This window comes from Pholcus phalangioides, unplaced genomic scaffold (genome assembly GCF_987345545.1).
Source record: "Pholcus phalangioides strain wild (caught in Gottingen) unplaced genomic scaffold, Ppha-v1.0 ptg000005l_1, whole genome shotgun sequence".
In the NCBI taxonomy this organism is placed as follows: domain Eukaryota; kingdom Metazoa; phylum Arthropoda; class Arachnida; order Araneae; family Pholcidae; genus Pholcus; species Pholcus phalangioides.
The window spans coordinates 3637026-3649948 of record NW_028301598.1 but is presented as its reverse complement, the minus strand read 5'-3'; the positions used below and the strand labels follow the sequence as shown (position 1 = coordinate 3649948).

Sequence of the window (12923 nt, the reverse complement as noted above, 5' to 3'; positions counted from 1 at the left end):
TTGTGATAAGATGTATCCACTCAGAATGGAGATGTGTCATCACTGACCTGTGTGAATAGATTTTTAAAATGGCATTTTCTACCCATTTCTAAATTGCCCTCACGCATACCTGAAATTATCAATCAAATGGTCTATGGCAACTTATATGCTGCATATTATGTGTGTAGCTGTGAGTGCGTTGGAGCAAATGTTGTGCAATGAAATATTGAATGAACAGTGAAGTGAAACATTTTTATTTATGAATACATGTTATTGTTATGTTCTACACATATTATATACAGTAAAACCTGCCTATAATGATATTGTTGGTACCTAGAAAAATATTGTTATAGACAGATTGTCATTATAAACAGTTTGAGCATTTATTTGGGCTATTTCCTATAAATAAGAATTCCGCCGAGACCAAAGGAAATATCGTTATAGACAGGTTCATCGTTATAAACAGTAACAGTATCATTATGCATAGGTTTCACTGTATTATGAACTCTTACTTTTTCACTTGCCTATACTCTGAATTCGTGATTATATCAGGTTAATAACGTGAAGAAGAACCTCAAAGCACAAAGTCAAGACGGAGAAGAGCAAATCTCGTCAGAAATGCGTGATGGAACTGGAGTGGACAAGCCTTCAAAGAAAATCAGGCCGAAGATGTAAGCTGAGTGTGTGTCTTAAATGAGCTAATCTTAATAGTGTGTCAATTACTATATTTACTCAAATCTAATCCACTCTTTATTTCACATCTACAGGAACATATATTTTTCTTGATATTGCCATGATTCCTAACATGCTCTTAAAGACAAATGGATTCGATTTTGGAGGGTAAACATGCATGCTAGATTTTTTCAAATACAGTGTATATTAGTTTTGAGTACATACAGTTTTTCAGTCTATTTTTCCCTCCCATGTTAAAAAAATTCATCTAATTATGTTACTTTGTTTATATAAAACTTGGTAGTTTCTTGTGAGTAATTGCTATGGATAAAACTTCACCTGACCCAGTTTTATAGTGGTCTGAAAGGCATAATTCCATTAGAATGACAACATACTATATTCCCCTGCATTAGTCGCATGCCAGGAATACTCATATTTTCCGGCATGCTAGGAAATTTAAGTACTAGATTTCGGAAAATTCTTAAATAACTGGACTCCAAGAATCGATTCGTTTAATTTGAACCTTGTCTGTTCTGAGCATTTTAGGATCCTTTGTGTTTAAAAACTGGTTTTGTGTTGGTTCTAGCTTTATGCCTGTTTTTGCTGCCACAAATCTTGGTTTATTGCAAATTTCGGATACTAAGCATATTAGTTCCCATTGGTTAAATGACATAAATGGAAAAATTAGTAGACTGCAAAATATTTTATTTTTATATTTTGATTATGTGTTCAAAGTTTGAATAAATAGAGCAAAGAATTAAAAGAATTCCATTTCAAACCAAGATATTGTAATGCTAAAGCGACAGCATATTTTCTTAATCTTTGAGTAAGCAGAAAAATGTGTAAAATACAGTACCTGAATTTCATAATTAAATTGGCCATAATTGAATCAAATCAATTAGCAAAACTCATTTTCATTACCATTATTGAATTGTTGTGCAAAACACATTTGCTACAGTGAAAACTATTATTTTATTCTGATTCATGTATTAACTCAGTATTTAGTATAGATTGATATCTTCTGAATGTATAGTCCTCCGACCACGAGATGAATTTTCGCTGCGTCATGTCACGTCACGTCAGATGATTTTATTCAATTTTTTTTTTTTTGGTAAAACGATTGCACATCGAGAAAAGTTCATCAGTGACCGAGCTTTCACAATTGCCATGTCCTTCTAGGATAAAATACAATCGTTTGACATGGCATGACGTGCTGTAGCCAAATCTCATCTCGTGGTAGGAGGACTATATCATGCATGCGATCCTTATTGAACCTCGCTTTTCCCAGCATGCCAGGAATGGACCAGACTCCAACATTAAAAAATCTGGTGTCCCCTGATTCCAACGGCATATTGGCTAACATGGTAAATTCTGCCGGGATTAGGAAAAGTAAGACTGCCACAGCAAAGCACAGCCTCAAGTAATTTATAGGATAAGATAAATTTTCTGTTGCGTCCATAATAATGATACACATGCCATAGCTGTGAGCAGGTCTAAAGCCTATGAAAACTGGTAAATTACTCGAGCTTAAAAGTTGCTCATCTTTTAGGCAAAATAACTGAATACATCTAGCTAATCCGCGAAGGCTTTTCCGGCCATCATTCATAAAGGTTATGTTCTTGAAAATGCTTGACTCTATACTGAGCAAACTGAGTATAAACTCCACTTTGCAGAAGCCTTTTCAATATGTGTTTCTACTGTTGCTAAAAACAAAATTTATATATAACTGAAAGCAAAATTCTCTACTACTGGTTGACTTCTGATTCAGTTAATAATATAATCAAAGATAATATTCATGGTTGTGTGAGGTGCATTGCAGTTTAAGAATTAAATGTTTATTGTGTGAATTTATTGAAAAGAAAAACTAAATTAATTCATGTAATTAAATGATTTTGAAATTTTATTTTTACTAGGGCTGACCCAAAAATAAAATTAAGCCCTTGGTAAAAATAAAATTAATATCGATTATTTGTTAATCACAGTGTCACTTGTTATCAGTTGTGATCAGTTGTTAATCACAGTGTCACTTGTTATCAGTTGTGATCAGTTGTTAATCACAGTGTCACTTGTTATCAGTTGTGATCAGTTGTTAATCACAGTGTCACTTGTTATCAGTTGTGATCAGTTGTTAATCACAGTGTCACTTGTTATCAGTTGTGATCAGTTGTTAATCACAGTTAAAAATTTCAGTTGATCAACTCTATCAATTCGATTAAAATTTGTATTAAAAGTTTGTGAATTACCTTGATTTGTTTGAGGAAACGATTAGATGTCTTACAAATTATGTGCCTTTGCACAGACCTGCCAACTTTCTGGATTCATCCCGGCAATGCCAGATTTCTGCAATGTTTGCGAAGCTTCCTCATTACAAATTTATATTGCTGGATTTCAATTATTACCATCAACATGAATAAATGCTTCAAAATTTTAAAGGTTAGAAATATTAAATTTGTTGTTTTTCGTTGCAACTGTTTCTTTTCTTTGGCAAGTGACCTCCTCCCCCACTATTGAAAAGCTCGTGTGACTCTTTCTGAACTGTAGGCGCAGTACCCATGCCAGTGGTCAAAGCTGTCCACACTTATAATCATGAACACACATGGCATGAAATTTATTTTTTGTACATGTTTGATTGTAAGATGGCTGGTGGATGATTCAGTAGGTATGTTGACCATATTTAATAGCGAAAATTACGGAAAATTGGAATCTATATACCGGAATACGGGATATCGCCAGTTGTGCGCAAAATTCCTAATGTGTTGCTAAAAATTGCTGATGAAAGGAAAATTGAGGGGCTTTTATAAATTTTGATTGATTATAATTATTTCACAGAAAAAAAACTTGCACAACAAAAATGTCCAGTACATGTCAGAAATTCAAGGAAATGTAGCGAAAAAAAATCAACATTTCTTTAGAATAGCGTAACAGCAAATGATGACGAAAAATATTAGAATATCCTGCAAAGTATGGGTAATATGGTCACCTAACTTTTTATGTTAGTTCTTCTTATGGCCATAAATATTGCCATGCAAAGTAAAGATTTCTTTTGCTGAATTTTTGTAAGGAAGTTGCAGGATTTTTACCTTCTGAAGGTTTGCAGGTCTGTATGCATAACATTTTAGATAAGGGAACATATTTAAAAATATTTGAATCAATATTTTGATCAAATTTTTTGACTAGTTGATTCAACAGGAACTGATTATTTCAATTTCAAATTGAGTTTGATGGGAGTTTTAGAAAACAAGACTAAATTTTATTGTCTCCACTATGAACAGTAGTTTTTCGTATTCTTGAAAGCATCGGCTCTTCTCCTCACATACCATTTGGGAGGATTTTCTAGGAAAACAAGCAAGAGTATGATTGAAAATAGTTTCGAAATCAATGAGTAACCTAAAATAACCGATTTAAAAAGAACAAGATCCAAGTGAAAGAAATTGTCGGTTTTGACGAAATTATGCTCAGCAAATTAAGTTGCTTCAAGTGGGCAGCCTTAATTTCTTAATCCTTTCCTATGTGTTCCAAATTGTTGTGAAAAGAATAAAATATATCTTCATAGCACCTATTAATGTTTATACAGTGCCTCCTGTAAGTGCTAATATGACTTTTTATGTCTAACCGTTCATCGTTTAGGTATGGTCCCAATTTCAAAATTGCTCAAATGCGTTCAAAAATCACTACCAGTTTCGAGAAAGAAAATACAGTGCCATAAAACAAAAAAATCTAAATTTTCATACAGTTCCCTTGTCCTCTAACTTCCAATTAAAAAGTTGTTGCCCCGTATCTCCCAAGGCCAACAAAAAAAAATTCAAGTTTTAAGTGTAATACTCGCTGAGATGTTTGACCTAAAATATCTGAGTAAAGTTGAGGGAAGGACAGCTGAGGACTTGAGGGAGGATATAAATAAGATATTTTCCCTAATGAGCTTGAGGCGACCACCGATAGACAGTGCCTTCATTTCAAACCCGTCTCATTAATGGCAGTAAATTACAATATCATAGCTGCCAAGTCTCCCGAATTTTTCGGGAATCTCCCGAATTTTAGCTTCATCGCTCGACCTCCCGAAAAGTTCTTAAATCTCCCGAATTTTTACGAAAATCACAAAAATCCCTAATTGTCCCTAAAAATTCCCTACTTCATTAAAAAAATCCCCGCTTATGAAAACGATCTCTAAGGAATTTCTTGTGGGGCATGAAGCATCTTTTTTTTCCCTTTCGAAATAACGTCACACGTCGTAAATGGGGAAATTCCCTTTTTAAGGAAGTTTTACAAACCCTCTGATGGTAACAAGAAAGTTGTTTGTCTTATCGTGCAGGAAAATGGCTTAGCAGCCAATAGTCCTGGATAATAATTGAAGATTATAGTGACGCGCATATGGTCAAAATTTCTTTTGTTGAAGTTACGTACGTGCGATATAACAAAGCATGAAAGCAAAATGATAAGCAAAAACATATTTAATCAATTTTAAAGATACTTATTCCGATGAATTTCCTTTCATCAAACGTTCCAGAAGAGGGCCGACTTTTCCTTTTGGTACAAGTTGTGTTACGGACATAAACATCGGTCATGGAAAGACTTCCATCATGCCAAGTGTCACAAAAAGTCAGTGTTCTTCAAAAATTGACGGTGTTTTCCTTCATCTTCCGATGATTTTGGGGTCATTCGCGCAGAATGTTTGTTCACAGCGTTTCTGATTGAACACAATATTTATTTTTACATCATTGAAGTTTTGGCCTCCAATTTCACTTGTTTTTTGCGTAGGAATTTTATTCCCAAAGGTTTAACTTCCACGTGTGTAAAATCCCTATTTTAATTTGACTTCGGTAGGGATTTTAATCCCTACGCTTTAACTTTTATGTTTGGAAAATCCCTATTGTATTTATTAGGGAGTGGTTTTTACATAAAATACGGGTTTGCGCGAAGATCTCCCGAATTTTCATTTTCAAAAGTTGGCAGCTATGCAATATAGCGATATGGCCAGAGTTGGTGTTTGGTGAAGTAGTAGTTTAAATGAGGGAAAGGAACATTGTCCATTAGTTTATGTTGTTTTCTCCCCAACTTTTCTTCAATATTTGAAGTCAATATGACGCATATATACGCTCTAGCGAAGGAAAATCTCTATCTCCTCTGTAGCTTAGTGGTCAGAGCACTCGTCCAGCAATCGAGGAACCTGGGTTCGACTCCCGGTAGAGGCAGAGATGAGTTTTTTCCTTCCTTAAAAAATTAACATCTCAAATAATAAATATCTTCACAACATCCAGTCTTCTGTATATCTTGTATTTGAAGTCAAATTTCTCAGGGTATGTTGCACTTAGAAACATGGAATTTTTTCTGTTGGCATCAGGAGATACAGAGCAACAGCTTTCCAATTGAAAAAAATTTCCAATTTTAGAGGACAGGAGAACTGTATATAAATTTAGATTTTTTTTATTTTGTGATACTATATTTTCACTCTCAAAACTCATTCATGGTCATTTTTGAATGCTTCTGAGCATTTTTCAAATTGGAATCATACCTCTATGACGGGCGGTTGATTACATAAAGGCCACATTAGCACTCGCAGGACACCCTGGATAACAATAAAAAATATTCTATTAAAATTTGATTAATCAATTAAAATTTTTTTATATATTCCTAGCCCTAATTTTTACATATTTTTTTATCAAATTCTTTTGAAAAAGAGTTCGAATCTGCTTTCTGATGCCAAATTCTTAAACTGGTTGAGTAGACTAGACCCACACTTTATCAACTGAGAGTAGTGGTAGCAGGAAAAAAAAAAGCATGGAATATACTATATATAGCATTAAAGTTTCCCAAGCGAAATTATAATAGGCAACAACAACTAGCATTCATGCTTTTTCTTATCAGCATTACGCCAAATTACAATGAAATGTTTTATTCTGTGAAACATAATTAAGTGGCCAGTGTCCGTTATTACCTCTTGACCACTACTAAACCACACATGCACCTTGTCCATATTCTTCTGCGGAACTTCCAACGAAATGGTGCATGTTGGAATGTGCACAGTGCACTGCCACGCAATTCACTGATAGGAAAATTCACAATGAAAAAAATTTACAGGCAAACAATTTACTAACAACTTATCACCAGTTAGTGAATGGCCAAGTGATTGAGCAAGGAAGTTAATGTGTGATTAAGTGTATGATCAAATGAATTGTTGAATGAGCTAGCGAATAAGCTAGTGAATGAATGACTATGAATGATAGTGATTTGCCATATGTGTGCGTGACTGTATAAGTGACTCCCCAGCTCACTCACTCATTTGCACACCTGCTCACTAAATCTCTCATTTGCTTATTCTTATTCATTCACTCATATGCTCAGTCAAACTCTCATTTGCTCACCTGTTCATTCACTGACTGCCTGATTCACTTGATTAATCTTTCTTTTACTTACTCGCTCATGCACTATCACTTCCAATTTGGAAGAAGATGGCAGCAGCACTTGAACACCAACCGTACATGACATTGACATCATAAATATGTTAAGGTCATACATATGCATACACAATATGTTCCGGTATGTACCGATTTGGGCGAAATTCTAAAGACAGCTTTGCAAGGTTCATGTATGGTGCATATAGTTTAGTGCAGGGGTTCTTAAGTTGTGCACCACGGCGCCCTGGTGTACATCCAACCTTTGTCAGGGTCATTGCTCCACGCCAACCCTGACAAAGGTTTTTCAAAAATATTCTTTGTTAAACAGCTCTGGGAAGCTCACGGATAAGCATTCAATAGTGGGAAAGGCGCTGCAGATGGAAAAAGTTTGAGAACCCCTGGTTTAGTGTATTAAAATATACAATTTGGTTAGTAATTTACATTCATTAAAAGATGTCTTTGTATACTGTAAAACCTTGATATAAGGATACTATTCAGACCAACGAAAAAATATTGTTATATTGAGAGGTAGCATATCACCATCGGGAGCCACCAAATTAAAACTGCTATTGCCATTTCTTCTGAATCGGTGTTGTTAGTACTGCAATAAAATTCATTCGAAAGTATTTATTCTGAGCAAAGAATTCTAATTGAGTTTATGAATAAAATTCAATTAGTGGTTATATCCTGTAAAATAGTTTCCTGTACAACACTTTTGTGCAATATACAAAAAGTAGCTTCACAAAAACTTCATTAACACTTTCAGAGGGTAGATAATACAAACTACTGATGTTATTGAAGGCCTTCGAAAAGACAAACACTGGGTGAGAAATTTAAAAATATACTGAAAGTGATTTGGGGTGAAATATAAAAGTATCATTGTAGCGGTTTTGAGATATCCACTCAAAATATTGTTGTAGAGGGATCTATCATAATCTTTCAATATCAAGGATATTGTTGTATCAAGAGGAATTCAACATTAGACTAGATGCAGTTCCTAAAATTTGAAGATTCTAAAAAATATTGTAGGGGGATTTATCGTTATAATCGAGTATCGTTGTAGCAAGATTTCACTGTACCTTTTTTAGTTGCTTGAAATAATTACGTTTTACATTTTCAGGGTGAAGTCTGGGCGATTTTGGCCTAAGTCATAAGTCTTTTGCATCTGGTGAGTAAATTTTGAATTCTAAAATTGGAAATTTAAGTTTAAATACAATCATTTTTTTCTCCCTCTTGTTGAACTTTTATTGTTAGTCCTGAACTTTAATTTGCACTAGCCCTAGCATGCTTTTCCCGATTCCATAAGCATCGAGAAATTGATTTATATAATCACAAATGTTTGTAAAAATTTGCATAGTCATTTCTGAAGTAGTATACAAATTTAGAATTAATAGTCTCACACACATTGGATTGGTCTCAAAAAAGACATACCCACAAATATTCCCATTTGTATGAAAGTTTTGAAATTTGGGTATTTGGCTAGAGCCATAAAAAAATTCAAAAGACTTATTCACATGTAAATTTCTGTGATTTTTATCGAACAGCTAGCTTCAACTTTTTTTTACAAATTACAGGAGTATAAAGTACACTGAACGGAATCAAAAAATTATTCCATCGATGATTAGTGCTTTGATATGCACCTTTGTGAAATGAAAACCTGTTTAAAACAATATTATTTCAGTTCCATTATTTGATGTTCCATTTCACACAGGTTCCACTGTATAATATTATGTCTAATTAAATAGATTACTATGACATAGATATTTAGGTTTGCCAGAGATGAAATTATGAATGCAGATCGGTGTTGTATTCAGATTTGGGCTTTATGTTGGCCAAGGGAGATGTTGGGATTCACTGTCATAGTTAGAGAACTATGCTTGAACATTCTTGCTTTATGGACAGAAGTACTGTCATCCACGAAACATCAGTTATTAGCAGGGCAAACATGCACCATCTTGTAGGAGGAAGGGATCAGCATTTATCATCACAACCTTTCAGGCAGACACCGTTTGTGAGGTGCATATACAGTTTAGTCATAGTTTATGGTTATGCCGTGTTTAGTGTCACTGCATGCAAACTTAGATTCTTCCCTGAAAGGAGAAGCTTCTGAACAGGCATGTGACTAATCTATTGTCTTCTGATTCTCCCTGCGCATTGTTCTGTTAGAGATGCGTTCTCATTAAAGTTTATTCTTATTTGCAGAGCTGCCAACTTTCCGGATTTAGACAGGGCTCCCATATTAGGGAATCATATTGCTGGTTTTTCAATTATTCTGATATCAACATAGAAAGAATAAAAACTTGAAAATAATGGAGAAAGAAATATTGAGTTTGTTGTTTTTTGCTGCCACTGTTTTTTTTTTTTAGAAAGCAACCTCCATCCCATTACATGAAAAGCTTTCGCAACTCCATCGTGAGACTAGATTCCAAATGTGGTAGCTTGTACAAAAGGGGGTCAAAGCCATCTAAATCTATGAACATAAACAAGCATAGCGACCTGTTCCCAATGAAAACATGTTTTCTATATGTGTTTGATTGTAACAAAAACAGATGGTAGATGATTCAATCACCATATTCTATCTATGTAATAATTTCCTTGCTGAGTTCTCATCATATCTCTCAACCAATTTCCTAGCGGAAATTACAAACTGCCAATTTGCGGAAAATCAAGGAATTCTATATGAATCTCGGTCGATTAGAATGATTGTGTGAAAAAAATGTTTCACATAATGAAACTGTCCGGTAAATTGTGTTACTTCTTATTTTGGTTCATATTATGCCCATAAAAAATTTTAAATGTTCAATAGTGTGTTTGCTGGATTTTCATGAGAAAGTTGCAATATTTTTACCTTCTTGTGATTTGTGTTATCATTGCACAAGCATTTTGATAAGATAGTGATGGTTCTTAAACAGTACGCTGTTGGGAAGTAGATTATGGATTCTGCTTCGAGCAATTAAAACTATATCTTCTCCCCCTTTGAGATACCAGTTAGTTATTCTGTTCTGGCACTCATAGGTCGTAAAACACGAGCTTTGATGATAAGTGTACTTTTGAATTTGAATCTTTATTTTTTCACTTATATACATATGCTCTTACATACAAACCATTTAATTTGCATAAACATGGCTTTGTTCTTCATCATTGAAATTTACTAGATGTTTCTAATTCAATGGCCAGTGTGCCTATTCATGCAAAATATTTAAATGTATGATAGAGGTAATGTTTCCTTTTTGTACAAATTTCAGCGCATGAAGAAAAGCTGCTGGTTCTCATTCAGTTATATGGTTCATTTAGTGATGCATTGTTGCTGTTGCCATTTCTATATGGAACTGGATTCGAAGGCATTATGTATATGCATAGTGTAAATTATATTTTGTAAATAAATCACTCGGATTTTTTCTTTTTTGATAACTTCTCTTGATAGTGTCATCATTGCATGTATATTTCTGTAAATTCAAGGTAGATTCATTACTTAAAGGTAGCTGAGCACTCTACTCAACACCCTCGGGTTTGACATTTAGGGGTTTGAATCTGCATATAAGGTATGGGAGAAAATAATCATTCAGTGCAGGTTTTTTTTACGATGATGTAACTGCCAGAATCCTCCTTAAAAAAACTTCTTGAAGAGAAAATTTCTTGATTAATCACCCTTCTGGTACAACAGTGCTGTTGGGTTGCTGAAATTAATTTCTATACCTAATTGCTTGTCACATCCTTCAGCGGGTTCCCTATTTCAATGAGTCAATTTCTTTTGATTTTCTAGTAGACTTTTGGTGTAAGAAATATAAAAAAATGTATACATAAGTTCAATCTCTCTTCTTCTTGCCCCCTTCCCAGGCTGGCACGCTTCCAGCCTCCTTATTATGGGACCATGTATGTCCCGACAGCACCTGAAGCTATCATGATGGATCATGGAGATCATCACTCTGCCCATAAGTTGGGTGTTAAGTTATGTTTGTGGAAGGATTCGTGTGAGAATGTCAATTGCAAGCTTGCAGGAGGTGGAGATTGGGGGGCTCTGACATCGAGCTTATTCATCGCAAGGTGATGGGTGTCATTCTTTGTTGCAGAAGTACTTGGTATTCCCAACACGTCATACTCAAGGCTCCCACTCAAAAAATTTTAAAAAGTAGGACGGGGGAGGGCCCAGCCCCCGACAACATAATCATAGCATAAAAAACAAAAAAATTCCTAAAAAACTTTAATTTTATATTTAAAAGAAATTTAAATTACATTTTTATTTCCCCATATCACTATTTCAATATGCTTTAAGATTTACTCAAGCCAAAGCAAAATAGCAGAAATTACTTGGTTGCAAAAACAATGCTCTAGCGACCACAGATAAATTTTTTTCATCTCTTCTCACATATATATATATATATTATAGGGTGTTTTTTTTTTTTTTGGAGTCGTCCAGAGAGCAGAAGAGACTGTCAACTCTCAATGCACATCAAATTATGAAGACATGTAAGTTTTTAAAGAATGATGCTCCTTCGAGACCACTTCAAAAAGCAAAGTGCAAAGCGTGTAAATTAAAAGGTCCAATGTAAATAAGTCAAGGTGAAGTGGATGATTTTTGTTTGCAATGTCCATCCTTTTTTAAAGGGATTGTTTACATTTTAATGTTCAATGCCAGTGTTACCGTTTTTAATAAATGAAGGACTTTCATTTTTAGCTCTTTGCTGAGTATTGTATGCATTGTGTATGCCTGTGCATGCCCTAAAAATATAGGAGATAATGGAATGCTATTGGGTAGCATCAGAACCCACAAACCTAGAATAGGCCTATGTATCCAACTGCTTTGTAATGCAAACTGTTGTTTCACTTATACACAAAATGTGGACTGTAATTTTAAACGATGAATGATGAATGTTAGTTACTGTCCAAGACCATGAAGTAGTAAATACAAAATTATCTTTTCCATCCAGACTGAAGTTTTTAATGACTGCGCTGCTCTACTTCTTGAACCCCGTCAAACTAAGCAAATGGCAAATTAATAAACCAAATGACCCCCCCCCCCCCCATTAAATAACCAACGATACAATTTCTGCTTTGGCAGAATCATTCATTGCAATCTACAACATTTGTAATAAAATCAATCACACTAATTTTGTTGATCGGATTTGGTAAGAAAAAAGTAGGACATTTTACCAAAAAAGTAGGACGAGTGAGAATCCTGCATACTCCTTTTGTGAAAAATGCAGAATTTTAAGAGAGTACTTCATACATTTGGTACATTTCTGCTTGTGTAGCTGGTGGAATTCTTTATTGGTTTTTAATAGAACCAGTTATTCATTCATCCTTGTCTTTGCTTATTTCATCACAATATGTTCATTATATACAGACAAACGTGTTTCTCGACTTAATCACATTATATATGATGCCTTTATCCTCAATTATGTCATAGTTATTTGTGTAATTAGCTTTAAAAAAATGAATTTGAGACAAAATTTGATTGAGAAATTTGATAACCAAGTAATCTTTTATTAATTCACAATCTGTTTTTTTTTTGGTTGGTCCCATCAGATATTGATAATTATGCTCACAATCTTTTAGGAAATTTTTTCAGATCACGTGGAAGATCACGTACTTTTATTCGTTTCTAACCTGGAAGAAACAAAGCACAATGCTCAATGCAATGTATACAACGTTTCATATTAAAATGAATGAACAAGAATTTAAAATATATATTTATTAACCCTTTCGCTACCACTGGGACCTACACTGAAGTGCCAGAAAACTGGCACAGACGAGCGTTTGCTAATAAAAGAGAAATGCAACCAATTAACGTAACTCGATGTGGTCAGCAGCACCTATATAAGACAACAGGTAGCTAGGGAAGCTGCTAGATCGGTTTCTGCCGCCACAATAGCAGGTTAT

General features: G+C 34.4%; 1 protein-coding gene and 1 non-coding gene across 4 annotated transcripts in view; both read left to right on the top strand.

The window, feature by feature from the left end:
* Positions 1–10454, top strand: part of CSN7 (COP9 signalosome subunit 7) — a 44154-nt gene extending 33700 nt beyond the window's left edge. The window contains exons 7-10 of one of the 3 annotated variants that reach the window (XR_016192682.1): positions 532–650; positions 747–819; positions 8164–8211; positions 10289–10454. Coding sequence is in view for 1 of the 3 variants with exons in the window: in XM_089232140.1 (XP_089088266.1) it covers positions 532–650; positions 8164–8197 (153 nt within the window). In the remaining 2 variants the exon portion in view is untranslated. Of the gene's footprint in view, positions 1–531; positions 660–746; positions 820–8163; positions 8212–10288 lie in introns of all 3 variants that reach the window. The other 2 variants (XR_016192683.1, XM_089232140.1) reach the window with 2 other exon arrangements.
* Positions 5769–5840, top strand: TRNAA-AGC (transfer RNA alanine (anticodon AGC)). Its single transcript has one exon. It is a non-coding gene; the product is annotated as a tRNA-Ala (tRNA).
* Positions 10455–12923: the final 2469 nt, after the last annotated feature.